Below are 22,165 nucleotides of genomic sequence, written 5' to 3' on the forward strand. Positions count from 1 at the left end.
TCTTATGTCCATAAATATATTATTATAGCGCCTGAGTGTTGGTATGTCAGTATGCAGGGTTGAGATTACTTTAATGATAGACAACCTACGAAAAGAAGAACCACAATATCTTGTAGGAAAATAGATAAATTAACACAAAAACTAGGAATTTCTAGAATCCTTTTTATGCGAATACCGCACAACCGTGCCAGTGGGATTAGCATCCCCGGTTGGGGTGTATTATGAGGCTGAAGGGGAGTGGTGAGGGGAAGGAGATGGAGAAGATGAGGAGAAAGGTTGGGAAGTATCTGACTATTCAGATTTGGTCATTCAACAAGCAACGCAATGTTTTGATTTTCAATTGTGGTCTTCATCAGGGTGATTCTGATAGTATCTAACACTCTGGTGGCCTATACATGCATGCAATCGATGGCTTAGAGTTAAACTATTGTAACTCCATAAAACATAATTTATTATTGAGAAAACTGAGTTTGAATTTTCGCAAACTTGAAAACATAAAATTTTACGAAATAAAAACAAGTTTTTAATTACATATTACTATATCTGTTTTTGTGTAAATACAACATTTTAGCATGGACTTTCGTTTAGCATAAAAATAAATGTGATTGAGATGGCGATCATCTGTGTTCATACAAACAATTTTTGGATGATTTACAATATATTTAAACATGTTTATATCTTTGGGACAGTAGGTTTAGGATATGCAATATTTGAAACCATAAAAATATATCTATCTTCGGTACATTTCAGTACTTATCTCATTTTCGAACATATTTGGAGATACAATATTTTATCTCTAAGCCATCGATTTTTATGTTTTAAGTACAGTAGAAATTCCATTTAAAATACTGTAGTAATATTTAGAATTGAATATTTTTAATTGACCGGTCGGTGGCTGAGTTGACATCGCTTCTGATGTTCGAGTTCGATTCCTTGGCTGACTACGTCCTCCATTACGAAACAAGCAAAAATTTCCGATTACTGTGATGGTAATAGGAGATTTTCAAATACTGCTAAGTTATTCGTAACCTGGGAAAGTTTGACTTTCTTAAAAAAAATATATATATATCTTTATATATTACATATCTTTACTATTACACATATCATAAATAATAGTCTTAAAAAAGGAATCTTTCCATCTATTTACAAAAAAAACTATTATTTCACCGATTTTTAAATCAGGTGATACTAAAGAAATTAATAACTACCGACCTATATCAGTATTATCAAATATCTCAAAAATTTTTGAAAAGGTAGCAAAAAAGCAACTGCTAAAATTTATTGAAACTAATAATATATTGAGTGACCAACAATTTGGATTTCGCGAAAAAATAAGCACACAGGACGCAATTATAGATTTAACAACAAAAATACATCAAGCACTAGACAAAGGCAAAAAATCTCTTGCAATATTCATAGACCTAAAGAAAGCCTTTGACAGCATAAGTCACAAAAAATTACTCTACAAGCTTAACAAAATAGGAATTATAGATAATGCCAAAATGTGGATAGAAAGTTTCCTGAATTCTAGAAGTCAATATGTAAAAATAAATAACACTCTCAGAACCGAACACAAGTGACTTTGGAATACCACAAGGCACCATATTGGGCCCTCTTCTATTCATATTATATGTTAATAATATCTTTAAATTACCATTAACAGGAAAACTCATTTCATATGCAGATGATACTGCAATTATATTTCAAGCGAATTCATTGAATGAACTTGAAATAATTGCTAACAATGATATCAATACGCTAAAAGAATGGTTTGATAAAAACTTATTAACATTAAATATTGAAAAAACATATTATATAATTTTTAGTATAAACAAAATAAACCCTTTTATTACATTAAATATTAAAATACATTCAAAAAAATGCATATCAAAAAAATCTACTTGCCAAAATAATGACTGTTTATCCATAGGAAATAAAAATGAAATTAAATATTTAGGTGTAATAATAGATAGTCAACTTAAGTGGAAAACTCACATAAACAATATCATAAATAGATTAAGAAAACTCATTTACATATTTATTAGTCTAAGAAATATACTTAACTTAAAAATTCTTAAAAATATTTACTACGCTCTAGCCCATTCAATAATACAGTATGGTATCGTTGCGTGGGGGGGAGCTTACAAATCATCACTTTTACCGCTGGAAATCACTCAAAGGTTGTTAATAAAAATCTTAATAAAAAAACCATCAGACTACCCAACCTTACAACTTTTCCAAGATTTTCAAGTCCCATCACTAAAAAATACATATACGAAAAATACGCTACTTCAAATCCACAAAGATCTGTATAAGAAGTCACACCATGCCATGGTTCGTGTCGAGAGCAATAGGCAAAATACAATGGGTCGCTTATGGACTCCATTAATGCATACCAGTTTTGCACAACACTATTACACGTACACTGGAGTGGTATGGTTTAATAAATTAACGACTGAGATGAGATTAGAACCGGATTTTAATAAATTTAAAAATAAAATTAACCTCACTACAATAAATAATTTAACGAATTAGAATGACGATGATATCTCACTAAATTATTTTATAAATTATTATATAAAAAAACTAAAATCTCTTCACTTTATATGTTTTTATGATTCTTTTTTTCTTCTATTTACATATGTATGTTAAGTTTTTATTATTTTCCCTTTACACACGAGTTTTAAACTCTTGTAAAGGTAAACATGTTAATTTTTATTGAAATATGTTCTTACTATGTAAATTTAAACATTATACTGTATTTTATAAAATAAATAAAAATATTAAAAAAAAAAAAAAAATATAATATGTCTCACCTCCATCCCCCGCCTCAGTAGGATTGCGCAGATAACTTGATGTCACCGCGTTGGAATCAAATCTCGGATAATAATAATCTATAAACACAAGAAAAACACAGAATTTGGCAAGTGTCCTGCATACTTCTACAATTATCCGAGCCCCTCTCCTGGCCAATCCGAGCCCCGCCGAGACAGGATTGTCTCATTTCCCGTCAACGTGAGACATCGCGAGATTCCCAATTCCATTCGGAAAACTCTTCATTTATGTTTCACGTAAAAACTGGGGCGCCGTAACCTCAAATACGATGTATGCTGTGCACTCGGGCGGCTAAACTTATGGGGCGGACCGTCCCGGTTTTCAAGACTCATTCATATAATAAATTCATTTTTTTTAAATAGCTTAGACTTATTTTGTTACCAGACATGAAGAGCCAGATTATTATTTTTCCTTTTAGCTATAAGTGAAATATTCAAGGCTTTAATGTTGTCAAACCCACATGATAGAAATGCAAATGAGAAGATCAGAAAAAGATCAAACTCGATGTATGAACAAGAAAATTCACACTAAGATAATTTTTTGAGTCCTCCACATTTGGATCAAATTCAGATTGAATGTTCATTTTATAATATTGCCAAGTACTTTTTATATAAAGTTTATGAAGCCTGCATGAAGTTTAAATATTTAACAGCTTACGATAAATGACTCATGGATGCCTAATAAATCAGGAATATCTTCAATACACGGTGTTCAGAAATTCGTTTCGCAGGGAAACTGAATCTACGTTTTTTCGGCAACAAAAGGGTTAAAAAAACATTTGGAACCGGGACTACTCATAGGCGTATTTAAAACAGCAGATATTAAATAGCTAGAATTAACTCATTTTTAGCTGCATTTAAAAAAAATGCAACTTCATGTCTGTATTTTTTATTAGTATACCATTTCCGAGCCGTGCTCTAAGGGTGGCCCTGCTGATACACGTTGGTTTTGAAAAATGTTGTGTTTTAAGTTCGACCTACGCAAGTCGTGTTTCTTTATTATTGGCAATGTTTTCCGTAACCTAGTTGACAGAAAACATAACTTTTTTCTATCTAATTGTCAATAATATATTTCAGTGTCTCTCTTCACTTTTGCGCCCATCACTTGGTTAGTCCACCAGGTTATTTATCGTTTTGGATCTCCCTGGTTCGTTAACTAGCCAAAATAGTTAGTGGCTCAGGGTTTCCGGAAAACATTTTAACCAAGTTGTAATTTTGGTGGAAACATAAATACATAATGTTTTTTTCTCTCAGAATGGTTAGATTCAAGTTAGTCGACAGAATTCAGAGCCAAATTAAGCTGTACATAATTAGATAGAGCCTTGGAAGACGTATTCGTACAGCGTCCTAATCATACAAATGATAAAATTATTATTATTATTACTACACCACCCTCTAAAAGTTTGCTTGGGCAACACAGTGATAGTGATTGAATACAACGCCCGACTCAGTTTTATAATAAATGCCGCAATATTTCTGCTTTACAGACAACAAACCCGTTCCCTTGTCTCGCCCGACACCAAGGATTGTCTTTGTCTTGTTACTGAATTAAATTCCTACCAAGAGCATGAATAAGTTGATGATATTATAATTGGATGGCTTTATTTCTTCCATCGCGCAACAATGTTTCAAAATACGTACTTTACAACAAACTGTTTACTTTTAAAATTATGTTTTTACTTAACTAACTAACTGACTTAACTTACTTTAACTATGTTATTATATTACTATTATACACCTATCAATCTCCATCGTACAACTTTAGATATATCTTTCGTATTTTCTTCATGTAGCTTGTAATTTAGCTATGTTCTGTAATCTAAATCTGTTGTATCTGTAAAAAATCCAATCTAGTCCAACAAAGGTTTGCTAAATGCACTTTTATCGCTGTGTTGTATCTGTAAAACACCCAATCTAGCCCAACAAAGGTTTGCTAAATGCACTTTTATCGCTGTGTTGTATCTGTCAAAGGTTTGCTAAATGCACTTTTATCGCTGTGTTGTATCTGTAAAACACCCAATCTAGCCCAACAAAGGTTTGCTAAATGCACTTTTATCGCTGTGTTGTATCTGTAAAACACCCAATCTAGCCCAACAAAGGTTTGCTAAATGCACTTTTATCGCTGTGTTGTATCTGTAAAACACCCAATCTAGCCCAACAAAGGTTTGCTAAATGCACTTTTATCGCTGTATTGTAGATATGTTCTTTAAAACACCCAATCTAGCCCAATAAAGGTTTGATAAATGCACTTTTATCGCTGTGTTGTATCAGTAAAACACCCAATCTAGCCCAACAAAGGTTTGCTAAATGCACTTTTATCGCTCTATTATAGATATGTTCTGTAGAACACCAAATCTGGCCTAGTAAAGGTTTGCTAAATTAACTTTTATCGCTGTATAAAACATCCAATCCGACCTAATAAAGGTTAGCTAAATACAAAATGCTATTTAACAAACTGTTCATGTTTATTTTTTTATAAATATCAACAAAATTACTACACATTGCTCTGTAACTACTTTCGTAGTACCTGAAGTAATTATTTTTTAGTTTTTTTTTTTATTATAAACAATTATTGAACTCCTTTGTACAACAGAACTCCCTACGACAACTTGTATTGTACTTGCTTATATCGTTCATTCTCAATTCTCATCCTATTACTACTATGTACCATACACTTATTATGGCCCTCCTGAACAACTTACATCTAACAATGTAAAAGCCTTCAACGATTGAATAAATAAAAAATTTACAAAAAACACACACAAAAATACAAATGAATTTACTGGGGATATTTTTGTCGATACACCAATATATGTGTAAGTTGAATACCTAATACTTTTCCACTTCATTAGATTTGTAAACGTGTTTTTGCACGTATACGTGTCGCAAGGTTGACGGAAAAAACGGATGTGACAAAAATAAGCAGTTTCCTCATCTGTGCTTTTTTTAATGATTTTTTTTTAGAGACCGCAATTATTTTAGAATTGGAAACTTGCTTGAAATGGCTTTAGTGATCAGATCTGTTTAGCCAGGTATTTAAAAAAAATACATATTATTTTCCCTTACTTCATGCTCTCTCCCACTTTCTTCAGACCCACAGCATTTCCATAATTCGAACAGGGACATGGGACATGAAATTCTCTAAATTAGGTTTGTCAAACAATTATTGTTTTACATACCTATTTGTAATAAGCATTTACTTTGTGGCTCGTCATAATTTACAATGAAAATATATAAATTTGTTTAAGACCACTTTAATTTTAATTGTACTCTACCGGTTTCGGAAGCACCCTTCCTTCGTCAGGGGAATATTAAAACTAACCTATGATACAAAACATTGACAGATATATACTCAAAAAATATAATTTAGGTGTTTGAGTGGGAGGTTAACAAAGGGGGACGGGTAATTGGGGGAATTCCAGCAATAACAGAGCGGTTTACTGGAAATATATCTAGAATGGGACTAAACGATAAATTAATATACTAGCTTTATTATTTAGGAATTTTTTGATTTCAAGAGCTTCTAAGTTATCCAATCTTTTGCTTTTATTATAAAAGTTCTGTGAAAGATTTTTTCAAGTTCTGTTTTTATTTCAGTTTTGTCAAGCAACTAGCCTATAATGATATAATAACAGAACTTGAATAGGACTTTCACAGAACTCAAAAATGAACGTTTAAATTTGATGAATTGTTCAAATTCTCCGAAACAACCCGTCCTTAGTATTTATTTCTTATTGATCAAATGGGAAACGCGGAACTAACAATTTGGCGTATTTTCTTACTTTTGATGATTAAATGGATATTTAAAAGCTCCACAACTAGGATACTGCCGAAAATTGTTGCGTTGACCTTGAAATTCAAGACCAAAAAAATCAGCAAAACATGACGAGTTTTTTTTAAACATTAACTCCACACAGGAGTGACGGATGTATGAAGCATCCCTCCCACTGCGGTGCAAGGTGATGGGTCGAGAGAGTCCGGTTAGAGAGGTCAAATAGTTTCCCTTAACCGGCAGGTGCATCCGCCGCCAAGACTTGAACAAACCTCACCCCATGAACCCAGACACCACTGCTAAGTCAACAAACGTAGCAAGCCGCACGAAGTGACCTATGACAGAGGTATTAACATAAAACAGATCTGATTTATCAACTCCGTTTACCTACTGGTCATCTGCAATTTCTGCCACTGCTGGCATAACATTGTACTACAAAATCTGATTTCTCCTTTATCAAGTACATTTACTTAGTCAACATAATGTAATTGCTAGCGTAACACCATACCACTAAATCTGATTTCTGCTTTATCAAGTACATTTACTTGAATATTCTATAAGAATTGCTGGCAAATCATACACTACAAAACAAATTTATGTTTTATCAAGTACATTTATACTTATTCATCATAATATAATTGCTAGTGTAATACCGTGCAACAAAATCTGATTTCTGCTTTATCAAGAACATTTACTTGTTAATTCTGTGATAATTCTGACAAAATTTCCAAAAACAGATTTCTGCACATGTTCTTGATTATTTAGTAATAATTATTGCTGACATAACATTGTACTACAAAAATAGATTTCTGCTTTATCAAGTAGGTAAATTTACTTGGTTACTCTAAATTGCTGGCATAACATTGTAGCAATTCAAGGAGAGAAATGCGAACTGTGAATGATTTTATATTTTATAATAGCGTCAAATAATTCCTGGGCCGCACGTTTTAATCTGTTTGGAAAAAAACTAAATGACGATCTCTGGCTTAGGGCCAAATAACTCCGGCAATTTTTCGCTGAAGGTTAAACAAATATAAATAAGCTTCTTCGCACAAATATGCGCCCTTTTCATTTGGTTTTTCATACGCATTATCAAATCACACATCCACAACGAATAAAAACTTCTATTAGTATTCATTTTCTGTTAATACCCGGCTTAGCACAGTAGTAGATTTCAACAATCCTTTTTCAAGTGATCGTCAAAAGTTGTTCAGGTTTTCTTTCTGTTTAAAAGTTTTCTTATCGATCGACCTTTTGAAGGGTGCATAGTCTGAATTAATATTTTTTGAAATCACCCTTTATGCCCGTGATATTTCAATAAAATGGCGCTTTAGAAATTCGCCAAGTAATATTATAGAGATAAAAGAATTTGTCTCCGGAAATTGGTTAAAAAAACTTTATATAATACTTGCTGAAGTCCCCGACGTTGCCCGGGTTTTACGCAGAGTTTTTCAAAATCTTATGTAGATAGTGACCTTCCTCTTGTTTTGAAAGTCAAGCTTGCAAAATTTCGTCAATCTCGGAATAAAAATGTAGATTTGTATAAGAATCAAATCCACGCTACCCGCGGAATTTTATGGTATTTTCATAGTTGCGTGTTATAGGATATTAAAAAGTTATAAAAAAAATGTAAGTGTTCGTTTGTTCAAAATCTTAAATCTCCGAAATTTCTTCACCGATAACGCTGAAAATTTCAAAGGTTGTTCTTATTAGTGTCAGGAATGTTTATAGAGTGCTTTGAATGGTATAAGAAGTCGGGGACGCCCTAGGAATACTTAACGCAATATCTCTGCATCGAAATAACATGTAAGATTAATTTCGAAGTGTCTTAAATAGCTTGCATAATATATTTCTGTAAAATATTCAATTTTTACATAAATTTGGATCAAAATTAAAAAAAAATCAAATTTCACATTTTTGGTAAGGAATCCGTCAGATTCATTCCGTGACCTTGTTTATTTATTTTTTAAATCCCCTTTTTGAGTCTTTATACATAACTGAAGGAATATTGAGGATTTATACATAAGTAACTGAATAAATATTGAGGGTTTATAAACTGAAAGAATATTGAGGATTTATACATAACTGAAGGAATATTGAGGATTTATACATAATTAAATAAATATTGAGGGTTTATACACAACTGAATGAATATTGAGGATTTATTCATAACTAAAGGAATATTGAGGATTTATTCATAACTAAAGGAATATTGAGGATTTATACATAACTGAAGAAATATTGAGGATTTGTACATAACTGAAGGAATATTGAGGATTTATACATAACTCAAGTTCCCCAGCAACAATCTTTTGTTTAATTATTGAAGACAATGTTAGCAATTTTTTAAATAAAATATGAAACGGAAAAATCAGAAAACTATACGGTTGCAACTAGGACTTGAACCCAAGACCTATACCTTGCCGGGGCAGTGCTCTACCAACTGAGCTAACGGGACCCTATCTCCTTCGGTCATATTTAACTGTATCAAACTTCAAATAAGAACTACCCATATTATCTTCATTTTCTCATTGAAAATTTTTATTGCTAAAATAATTATAAATTACAATTTGAGGTTTTACTCGTTAAGTTAATAATTCCAAAAATAAATAAACACTCTTTTGTATTTATATTGAGTACAATATTAATGTAGTTAGTCCCCGAATTTCTGGACTGAAAAAAAATCCCGACTTCCAATAATCTGGTATTGCTGGTAACTTATAAATAAAACTTTAAAGTAACGGAATCGAACGTATAAAAATTATTTAAACATGTACAAATTTTGACGAAATTGTCTAATTTAACGTTATGTTTTAAATGCAGCCATTTCAACGTAGAACGTAACATGCAACAGACTATTAGGATAAGTAGACAAATTGGTATATTTTATTTTTATATCTCTCTGTCCTTGGAGGTTTCCTAGTGCAAATTGAATTTTATTGACCATGAAGATGATCGATGTGACGTGTGTTACGAAACCCCGGGAATAAATACATGATTATTTCAAAGGACAAAATGATACAGGTGACTTTTTTTTTTTTTTTTTAAATATATTTATTATTTTCACTTTTTTTGTATTTCTTTGGCATTCACTATGTAACAATTTCTATACATTTTTTGTTTTTAATGAGTTTTATTATTCACAATGTACATTTGTTACGTATAAATTTTTTTTAAGGTTATTTAAATTTAGAATTGACAATTTTATCCACGACTACATTTTTCCCACACTTTTGACTGCTATCTTTTTGAATGATTACAACATAACGGGACAACGCCTCTAACCACTCAGTCATTGAAACCATTACCTTTTACTTTTCCGTTTCATATTTCTTTTATATTTATCAGTATTACCACGAACTCAAATGGTATATTACATTGATGGGTATAATCATCAAAAAATATTAAAAGAAACATTATTCCAAAAAAAAATGTGTGTTCATTTAGACTTTTACAAAAAGTCAATTGGTATTTCATATTAAATAAAAATCAGAAATATTTATCCGACACACTATCTAGGTTACAATCGAATTCTTAGAACTTTGTAATCATTCAAAAAGATAGCAAGTTAAAGTATGAGATAAATGAATGTGAAATCGACAAAAATGACGTAATAATGAAGTAATTAGGTCCCGATGGCCGAGTGGTTAAAGGCCTTGTCCCGGTAAGACAAAGATCCTGGGTTCGTTTCCCAGTTGCGACCGTTAACCTATTTATTTTTCTGTGTCTTGTTCTGTTTCATGTTTCGTTTAGATTTATAAGTATTATCTTCTTCAATGGTATATTACATTGATGTGTATAACATACAATGTTATTTTTATTTTCACTGTTGTTGCTGAATAAAAATATGTTTGTTTACAACAAGTTCTGCTATTTTCGCGACGTTTCCACTTTTCTTGTTCAATTTTTCATTTGTCTTTTTTTTCAAACAAATCCTCAGCAAGGATCAGGCCATTCCAGCAATTTTGCATGTGTAAAAATAAGCTTCTAAATAAATAATTATTCATCATCTTGAAAGAGCAAAAATGTGTTAGACTCCATTTAAACACTCCAATGGAATTATTATTGCTTCTAGGAAATTCACATCGTTAGTTGCTCAAACTCAGAATTACATTGCTCACATGGCGAACTGCAAACACCAGATATACAGGGTGTATCGGCAAGTACCCGACAAACTTTAACCAGCTTTTCCTTAGCACATTTGGAGTAAAAAATGTTATGGGCACTTTGCTGTCCGGTAACATTTTTTTTCAATTAAAAACAAAATCATTGTTCATTGGCATTGTTTCTCGTGTTCAACAGCTGTTATTAGCAAGTGTGTCAAAAAGCGTGTTCGCTCTTTCATACACACTAAATAATAATAGCTAAAAATGAGACGGATGGTGCCATGCCATTGCGTTGTGATCGTAAAAGCGCGCTAATGTAGGTACGTACGTATATTATTCAATGAAACTCGAATAAAATATTGTCAGGTGGGTTTTCAAACTTTGACAAAGGATAAAACAGTGGTGACATGTGGTGAAAATATAAACATTTTTTTTTTTACTAAAAAAAATGTTACCAGACAGCAAAGTGCCCATAACATTTTTTACTCCAAATGTGCTAAGGAATAGCTGGTTAAAGTTTGTCGGGTACGTGCCGATACACCCTGTATAATATACTATATTATAGCACAGATTGGCATGTTAAGACGAAACAATACCCTAAAATATAGCCAAAATCTTAACGACGTAAGTGAAGCAGCCGTGCACAAAAATATGCGACGTGCTGCCCTGGTGTATTGGACAGACCTGCGGTTTAATTTGCACCAACAAATCTCTAAAATAAAGTGCGACATAGGAGATGATTTCGTGTAAAAACAATATTCGGAACGCTGCCCGGCGCAATAGACTTACCTACTGTCGACTTTGCCCTGGCAGGCCTAGATAATCTATCTTTCCGTGAGGCTTATTTTAATTATTTCTGATGAACTTACTACCAAAATCTTAAATGCTTCTAAAGGGATCCTCTGGAAAGTTACTAATTCATCGTCGAAAATTATAATCTGGTGCTTACCGCTAATTTTATAGTTGTAAAACATTTTATAATATTTTCAAAACGTTTTACATAAGGGGCCGTTCAAGTATTACAATTATTTACCCCCTCTTCCCCCTTGTCACCAAAAGTAAGCAAAGCTCTTACCCCCCCCCCCTCCCATGCTTACGTAAAAATTGGTACCTAAATGCATTTTTCTGTTAATGTATTCTGTTTTTTTATTGATTCATAAGCAGCACATATAAAATAGACTTAGGATAGAAGACTTTAATTCACATAATATTCATTTAAACAAACTTTATTGACATGGTGTGAATCCCCGAATATGTATTCGGTTTTCAAACATAGATAATGTGTGGGTTGCCAATGTGTAAAAAAAAATAACTACTGCTGAGCAGTGCTGACATAATCACTATCTCGACCCCCCCACCCCCCCATGTCATCAAAAATAAGCAAAGCAAAGACCCCCCCTGCCCCCCTATAGTGCTTACATAATACTTGAACGGCCCCTAAACTATTTTAATGGTAAGATCTTGTTTTTATTAATCTTTAATATAAATAACTTACATCTGTAGGGATCCCTCTAGAAACATTTGTGATTTTAGTAATACGTTCATCAGAAACAATTAAAATGTGAGCGCCGAGCAAACCTCCGTTATTAGAGTCATGTCGCCTTAACACGATGCATCTGATGATCTGATGATGTCAGATATTTCGCAAGTGGTGTGAATCAACATCAAACAATGATGCGGAATCTCTTACTTACACAGTAAGTAACTTATATAATAGCTAATTCGTGAAAAATATTATGGCTTAAAAACATAATATTCAGATCAACAAAAAATGCTGTTTCTGAGTATACAGGGTGTCCGGAAGTAAAGTGCACAAACTTCGGGAGGTAATTCTATATGATGAAATTCCATTTTTTTTCATACAATAAATATTTTTCCACAGCAGAAAATTTTTATTTTTTGAACAATTGAACTTTTTAACCTGAAAACTTTTGATAAGAAGTTATTTATCGTTTACCACTGTGGTATACAAATTATGTCAATAAAATTCATGTTTTTTGGAAACCTTTAAATTGGAATTTCTTACTGTTAATCGACAAAAGCCAATGTATATATGACGTCACGCGTACCCTGTCAGATTTCTATCGTTTTGGCGGGCATCGAAAAATGCAAACCTTGAATATTATTTTATCTACGAAATCGAGATTTATACAAAAAAAACTGGTATTTATGTTAGAAAGTGAACTTTCATTAAAAAATTTTTTACTGGATTCCTCATTCAAAATATATTTAGATTATAATATCTTATATATATGATATTTTTTATTTATGTTTATCAAAATAGTGTTTTATTGAGACACAATGTCTTGACTTTAAGCCATTGATTTATGAAATAATAGTTCAAATAAAGTCACATTCATTAGAAAATACAATCGTGAGAAATCTTACCTAACAAAGGTATGTAATATTCACTAATTAACGCAAATATCAACAATTATTTTCATCACATAATTTTTTTTTGTTTCGTAAAACCGCGTGGCGCCAGTGGATATAGTTACATTACATTTTTACATCACATAGTTGTCAATCTGTTACGTGGTGGCCTCCCGGACGGTATTTACGACGTCAGAACTGAGCCGGAGCGTTTAGATTTGTTGATTTTTAATCCTTTAGGTGTTATAAAACGTCTGTTGTTCGTGTAAAAATAAATTTGATTCAAGTCTAAATACTGGAGTAATATCGTTGGAGTTTCTCATGGTTCACATTATGACCCTTGTATGTTATTTTTTAAATATAGAGTATTACGCACAGCGATGTTATGCGATATTGAACTCTCTCTAGAGCCATTGTCTCTTTTTAGTGTTGTTTCAGATGGAACCTTATTCCACCAGGAGTTGATAGTTGAAAAAATGAGACGTGTCTTAAAGTGATTTTGAAATCATCCATATATTATTATTTATTAAGGTTGTCACAGTGATAAGAGTCACCCGCGCAGATTAAGGACCTCCCTGGCTCTACAATAACATCTTTTTAATCAAATTCTAAAACGAAAAATAGTCGTCACAGGACGTCTGACAGATGTGAAACCTCGAAATTGATATTTATTGAAGGAAGTGAAATTAAAGTAAACAAGTCTTGGTATTTTTTATGATAAAACAATAATTGTTTAAAGATGTACATTGTAAATTAAAAATATATACATTTATACAATGCGGTTTATTTTATCATCAGTTGCATCGCAAACAAAGCATTGTATTAACAACAAATTACGAATACAAAATATTGATGGTTTTGTGTGAAAATATCGATATTGAAGAAATCCTTGCTGCGAAACAACAAATTTTACTTTGGAATTACGAAAAATATTTGAGATTAGATTCAGGACAACAATATATTCGACAAAGTTTACTCTTCGAAGAGCCTTTCCCGCACAGAGCTTTGGTGGCCGGGTAAAAAGAGCCGACGATTCACGAGGCTGGCCGAATGAAGAATCGAAAGAATAACGTCGTTCCATCTTGCCACATTTGCTGCTAACTAGGCAAGAATCGTTTTTACCCCCCTAGGCGGGCCGAAACATGTTTCACATTTTTAAAAAATCCCCTTTTTTCAGAGGCAAGTTCGGCACCGTGTACCACTGCAGAGAGAAGGCGACAGGATTGGAGCTAGCCGCCAAGTTCGTGGGGGTGACGAGGAGAGAAGATAGGAGGAACGCCGAGAGAGAGGTGGACATCATGAGGCAGCTCAGGCACCCCAGGCTCATCCAGCTGTATGACGCTTTCGACACTGGAAAACTGATGTGTGTCGTTTTAGAACTGTAAGTAAAAAATTACTACACAAACAACTAATAGTTGATGGTTGCATGAGAATATTGAAGAAATGTAAAAAAAAAACTTAACCTAAACCAACCTAACTTAACCCTACCTAACTTAAATTAACCCAACCTTACCCAATCCAAACTAACCTAACCTAATCCATCCTAGCCAAACCTAACTCATTATTTTATCATGTTCTATTTTGTCACTGATCTGTTTATCGAAAGGTGATGAAAACAAATTAACCCGATTTAAACAAACCTAACCTTACCTTAATTAACCTAACCCAACCGTTTTTACGATAACTCAACAAACCTTTAAAAAACGATAAAAAAACGTACCTGTAAATCTATTTAACTTTTTATGTTTCATCACTCTTCATGAATTTATATCACTTTTTAAGGGTGTGTTAATTTGTCATTTTGATGACTTATCCAGTCACCGTAGATTCATGAATACGAAAAATCTAAAAAAAAGAGACCGTTCGATGTCTCCTCATTTTACCGCCTGCAAAGTTATTCATGTCAAGCTGTTATACCTACTACCTACCTACGTGTGATTTTTCTTAGAAACGAACAATGGATTTGAATAATAATTAAATGCTGTATTTCGTTACAAAAAGGATGGATTGTGTTGTTTCTCCGGGATTTTCTCACAAATTCTATGATTTAATAAAACTCCAGCACCAACAAAACACTTGGAGTTTTGTTGTGACAGATTGACAATAGCACTGACATCTTAATTAGCATATGAACCACGACCTTGAGGTTCTCACCCTATCCTATTATTCTCGACAGCTAACACCATCTATGGGTAACCTAATAATTTAAAGACATCTTTGGGTGTACTCACACACTAATATCAAAGATATTAAAGATTGAATCTTTAAGGTGTCTTCGTATATAACACTGAATAGAAAATTATTAGAATAATTTGGAAGAAAACTGTTGTCGCTAATTTTCTTAAGATCTTTCGACCTCTAGTCCCAAGACAAGCATATGAAATTGGTTATCTATTCAGGAATAGCATATTTTAAATTTGACACCATTCATTGCATAACCAACACCTCTGCCAGAGATCACCTCTAGTGACTTAGCAGGGGTTCCCGGGTTCATTGAGGAAGATTGTCCAGGTCTTGCTGGCGGATGCGTCTGCCCACCAATTGCGTTGCGGGCCGGATCGGGAGAGGACGGTTGCGGGAGACCCTTTGACCTTTCCCGCCGGACTCTCTCGACCCAACGCCTTACACTGTCACACGTCACTCTTGAACACACTGACATTCAGATTCCTACCCATCCCTCATACCTGTTTTCTTCCCACAACTTCCTCTATTTTTGCTTAAAAATACCCTCAACACAGCATCCCCAAAGATGAAATGGCCTGACGAGATGGCCTCCCTCTGTAGAGTTAATATTAAAAAGAAATAATTTCGATATTTAAAAGTTTTGATTTATGTACTTATTCCAACAGCAGTAAGGTAAAATTGAGCTTAATTGAGCGTAATAAATAATCAGGTATCAATGGCAGGCGTTGTCCCGGTAAAACAGAGAATTTAGGTTCGATTTTTATTTTTTTATTTTCTTTGTCTTCTTCTGTATCATGTTTCATTTAGATTCAGTATTATTATCTTCATCTTCAATGATTCATTAATTTCCCTTCTTCAACTGATAATCTTTTCAACCGTAATACCAAATTTTGTCTTTAATTCCGTCTGTGATCTAGAAGATAAAAGGTCTTACCTGAGTGAAAGACATCCGTTTTCTTTCAAAACTGCATATATCTCACTCCTAGGTAGTATCTATTCAGTGTAATCAAGTCATAACGCCATGTTATATCTCTAAATAGTATAAAATAAAGTCGCTTTTCGCGTCTGTCTATTTGTGCGCTTAGTTCTTCTAAACTACGCACCGGATTTTGATAAGGTTTTCAATATCATTTAGAGAATTTCTTACGAAAGGTTTATATATATAATACATGCATATTATATTTTTAGAAAGTAGAGAAAAGTAGATGTTTTGTGATCAAGTCGTAAAAAAAAATTATGTTGCTTACATTGCTAACGCTCTCTAAATCTTATGCGATACAGCAAAATAAATTAAGAAATGGAATTGTATGTATATCTCATAGACATATGAATATTAGTAGACCTGCCCTAAGTGATTAAAAGCGTATTATCCCCACTCCCCATACCGGTTCCATTGGAGCCGGCTGTGCTCGCGTATGGCCTCAAGTGAAATTTGAAAACGTGACGTCATCATTCTTGTGCGAACTATGGTCGAGGCATCATCGGTTCATTTTACGAAATAACACGGCAAAATGTTGACTTGTGATATGAAAACTTGTAAAAATAGATGTGAAAAAGAGAATAAACCCAATTGTCGTATTACATTCTATAAGTAAGCATTATTTTACTTTATTTTAAGCTTATTCACACCGTATTATATGGATCAGTTTTAGAAACATATACTATCACATCACAATGTAGCGATTCTCAAGTGTGCTCATCGTTGTTTACTGGGGTAAGTAAATTATGAAACATTTGTAAAAGTGTCTTAACTAAATACTCTGAAACTAACTACGACTCTGAAAATAGAAGAAATTTACTTTGCCCAATTTGGACTTCGCAAATTAGTTCATAACGTGGCGAGTAATTTGCGCTCCCATGTAAAAATGTCTATTCATTTAAAAGCAGATTTTACTTTTAAGAACTAAATGGTGATATTATAATGCGAGATGCCTATTTACTGTCAGATTGATTTATTGACGAATCACAGTCAGCTTAACCCCCTTCGTTCTTCAACAGTTGATTTTACCCCTCGCCATTATCTTCTCGTCTATTAATTCCTATGTCTGTGGTATATCTTAAAAAGGCCCACAGAAAAGTCCGAGATGATATATGTCTATCTCCTAATGATAACTCGCAGCAACGCCCGTTACACGTCAGCTAGTGTGGTTATAATATCATGTTCCTAATAGATGTGAGAAAACTAAAATAAAAAAGACGTCCGTGCTATAATTATTTCTGTTAGTTTTACATAATAAAAAAATAAAAATAACATCACAAAAACACGACACAACAGTAATTTATTTTGTTATTGTTTTGACGGTAATTTATCCGTGTAAAGGTGGCGGTCTTAGTCACACTGTCTCTCTGGTCTTTATTATAAGTTGGAAGGACGAAATGATTATTAAAATTCTAAGGCAGACGCCAAAACAGCGGAATTGTTGCCAAAATTCTAATCTGTTTTTTATAAACATGGCGAAGGTATTATAATTCTAGACTATGATAATCTTGTTTACTTGTCTGTTAGTTCGATTTATTTAAATTTGGAATCATCACAGAAGAAGTGAACTGTGAGACTATGGCATACACAATTAGGATATATTGTGAGGCAGGGAGTGGGTAGTGGGGATGGGAAGGAGATGGGGACGAGGAAGGTTGGGAAGTACTTAGCTATTCACCAAACACGGATAAAGCCATTTCAAGCCGTGTATCGATTCTAAATGGTCATCTTTTATCACTGCGATTATGAGAGTATTTTACCGAACTAAGTAAGTACCACAATCTTATGCTCCTCAAATTAGGCCCAGTTGTTTCGTAGAAATTCACGTGTGACAAAGTGATCAAATAGCTATTCAGCGCCATTTTGTATTTTTTTAAATAGTTCCCGTTAAGGCGATGCCATACGTAGTAATGCAAAATCATGTGTTTTTGCTTTGAAAATTTGGTCGCCTAGAAATGTTTCAGATGCTTTAATTAAATACTGCGAGTAAAATACATCTTGATCTTTGAAATAATATAATAATCTAGTATTGTTTAGATAAGTACTTTTATAAGCCCAGAAAAAATCATGTAAAGGCCTGTAATGTACTTACGAACCCATTTCGGTTATGATTTTATTGTGTAATGTGGAAAATTAAGTTATTTATAAAATGATCGATTTTTTTAAAATATTTATGCCTGAACATCCACAAAATAAAATAAAAGACACTTCTTGCCATGTTTTTTTCTTGCATAAATCAAAACAGGCGGATGGTGTTAAGCGGGAATTTAAACCTTATCGCCACCTACGTAAAGGTTGTTATTGATAGCGGCTCAATTAAAAATATTACACGACGTATTGCATCGCCTTAGATGCCGATTCTAAATACGTTTCAGCTTTTGAACATACTGTGATCAGCAAAGAGGATAACTACCGTGTTATCAAGCTATTATAATTTGATAGAAAGTTACAACGCACCTAAAATCGGAGTTTAACGGGGACCTATGAAATGTCGTTCTTCATTATTTATTCTTCGTTCCTCGTTCGGCGGGCGCTTGTTTCTTTATTTTTCTCAGCTTGAAATTCTTGGACAGGCGCCAATTCGGTTCCACCAAGGCAGGGGCGCATTATTAACTTGTGCAATGAGCACGGCGCACTCGGGCGGCCCAACCCAGGGGTTAACTTACCGCCACTAAATTTTTGAACACCATCATTATTTTTTGCAAATCAGATGTATATAGTAATTTTCCTCTTATTTTGATCTCAAGTGCTATATCACTAGTAGTTATGTGAACAGTAGACTGCGTTATGTTGATTATTCGTAAAAGCTCGTGCACCAGAGCGCATTAGCGCGCTCAAAGCGCGCGCCTACCATAGACGCGGCCACCATCTTGACAGGATTGACCACACCAAACATGGAACACACAAACATATTTACAGACAGACGAAATACAAAATTCTGCTTAAAGGGGTGCGACAAGATGATGAGGTTTTTTTTCGAAATCTAATGTAGACAGAGACTTCCTCTGAACCTTGCTCCTTGTTTATATTTACTGTTTTAAAGATCAGTTGATCAATCTCAGAATAAAGCTGTAAAGAATAAAGCTGTAGATTTATATAGAGAAACAGAACCACCCACAAATACTCATATACAGCTGAATTCCCCGGGTTTAACACACAGTTTTAGAAATCAGATGTCGACAGCGACCTTTTTTGGTTTGAAGGTCAAGTGTGCAAAATTTCATAAATCTCAGAATAAAACTGTAAATTTATGTAAAGAACAGACACCTTATTAATATATTTGCTAGATGAAGTCCCCGGAAACACTGAGTTTTCGAAATCAGATGTGGAGAGTGACCTTTCTCTTTTTTTGATGGTCAAGTGTGCAAAAATTCACCAATCTCAGAATATAAAAATAAGCCCGCTGTCCGCCACAATCCTCCCGCCACAATCCTAATTATAATTTTATTTTTTATTTATTTATCAATATAAAGTTTTTTACATGTGTTTTTCGACATCTGTCTCACTAGCGTACACCTGTGTCGAGACTAACGTATTCAGATACCTACTTAAAGAATATTTACATGCATAACTAAATCAAAACACAAATTACAATGTGTTATACACTTTAAACCATGGAGACAATAGAAAGATAATATAAAGTGTAGGTACAGGGACGACAGTATTATAAATGTATATGGAAAATAAATGCATTGTAAATGCATATAAATAGATTGTATAGATAGATAGATATTAACTGTAACCTCGAGGCGGCTCTGCTTGTCTCGAAGACCAATGCGCTCGTGTTGATGAATCTCTGGTCTGTGTGACCGGATCGAGGTACTCGGTTCAGTAACAGCGCTAAACAGGGAAAACTGGCACAGATACATATTTACGAATGCCCACTACATTTCACTTTGAAGACGAATGCAAAATCTTACGTTTGATACGATATTTATGTATTCATGCCTCATTAATACGCTTTTGCCTCCTTAAACCCGAGTGAACCGGGAACCATACCGGGAACACCGGGAATATGGCTGTAAAATCCGCGAATTCATTCAAGAGTCTTTCTTGTTATTGCAGCGTTGCCATCGCGCGGGCGAATTCCGCCAAATTGCAAACAAACAATTATTATTATTATTGCCGGTTTGATTTTGATCTTCGTGCGTAGGAACAATCATTTAGGCATCTGGCAATGTCCATTCAAAGGGTAAAGCTTACTACATAAATCCAGACTTAATTATTTATATACATTCAGTACCTACCTACTTACTTGCGTATTTACCGAATCGTTTTGAAAGGTTAGGTCGGTTCTGAGGAATCCAATATAATATGTACTTATGTTTTTTGTACATAACACTCATGATTTCCGAGCCAAAGGTTTTTTTTGAAAATACAACATAGCTAGGGTTGGTACTTAATTAATTCCTTTGAGATTGAAGCATTTTCTTATATTTTTTTAAAAGCCCACATGATTTCTGGCTGTTAAATAAAATAACTTAAAAATAAGTTAAGTACCTACTAAAATATTTTAATATGAACCCCTCGGGCCAATTTGTTCGCTTTGGGAAACAGCTCATATATATCTTATAGAAATCTTGTATCTCCCTAACTGTCATGGTGAGGAATATAATCTAAATTATTTTATTTTTTATTCATTAATTTTATTTTAGTAATTTGTACATTTAAGTTTACAAATTACCAATTAATTTGTTACATATGAATATACTATATTTTTTCTTGCTTGATGTGGCTCCTACACAACATCTTGAACTTTCCAATTGGGGCAGACTTTAGGTTTTCCGGCAGCGCATTATAGTATTTCATCCCTCTAGGTCAAGGCTGCCCAACCCCAGGCCCGCGGGCCACAATGTGGCCCGCGAACGAATTATGAGTGGCCCGCGTGAACCAAACAAAAAACCCGCCAATCCGGCAATTTGAAAAAGTGTCGCGGGCCCGCGGTAAAACAAACAATGCAGCTTGCGCGCGGTCACCATTGTTGCCAACGAAGGCGATTTATCGCTATTTAGGCTACTCAGAACAAGAATCAGCGACGAAAAAATCTAACCTCTTGAACTTACTTTTTAAACAAAAATACACCGGTTTTTGATATAATATTTACTGCGTCCGAAATGAATCTTGTAGCCACCCCCTCCCCCCCCCCATGGAATTCGAAAAATTGCGGAATTTTTTCTCAGCGAAGTTCCGTAACAACCCCCCCCCCCCCCCATGGATTTCAAATATTTTGTGGGGAGCACTCATTTGAATTTTTTTTGTGGGTATTATGTTTTATAGAAATTCTCTAACAACCCCCCCCCCATGGAAATAGGAACCGACAGGTATTCAGTGGCCCGCCAGTGATTCAAAATCGTCAATTTGGCCCAACTGTTAAAAAGGTTGGGCAGCCTTGCTCTAGGTAGTATACTATTCTGAGTATTCGCCTTGTCCTTTTTTGGTAGCCTGATTTCATTGCACGTCCTCGTTTTATGTTTGTTTATGTCCTTGTTGTATACAATTTTATTTGAAAAATATTTAGGTGCGGGTTGTTTACTATTTTATGTACAAATATCATCGTGTTCAAGGTCAAAATCTGTTTCACCGTTAGTTAAACTGTGTTCGAAAGAGAAAACAGCATGCTCTATATTAAAATGTAAAATTATTTTAACATGAAACTACAAAAAATGTAGGTAAAAATGATGTTTATAATGCATTTGTCTAATAAAATGTATTTTATTCGTTTTCAGTAATTTCCGTTTAGAAAAAACGTAAGCCATTTTTATGTTTTCATTCAAAACTTTTATATTTAAATTTTTTTATGTTTATTTCTGATAATAAAATTTGAAAGCGTATTTAATGACCTTTCGAAAACAGTTTTAAGTTTCCGGATACTTTCAGAAATATTCAATTTCTAATTTTTAACTTCTGATAGAATATG

At 33.6% G+C, this 22,165-nt stretch overlaps 1 protein-coding gene across 3 annotated transcripts in view; it reads left to right on the forward strand.

Moving 5' to 3' along the window:
• The window catches only part of LOC149413479 (myosin light chain kinase, smooth muscle-like), a 116,620-nt gene that overhangs the window by 73,918 nt on the left and 20,537 nt on the right, over positions 1-22,165 (forward strand). For all 3 annotated transcript variants that reach the window (XM_089644695.1, XM_089644694.1, XM_089644697.1), the window contains exon 4: positions 14,263-14,466. In XM_089644695.1, coding sequence (XP_089500821.1) covers positions 14,263-14,466 — 204 coding nt within the window. The remainder of the gene's footprint in view (positions 1-14,262; positions 14,467-22,165) is intronic.

Source organism: Hesperophylax consimilis, chromosome 21, assembly GCF_061612785.1.
Source record: "Hesperophylax consimilis isolate HC1 chromosome 21, BYU_Hcon_1.0, whole genome shotgun sequence".
In the NCBI taxonomy this organism is placed as follows: Eukaryota; Metazoa; Arthropoda; class Insecta; order Trichoptera; family Limnephilidae; genus Hesperophylax; species Hesperophylax consimilis.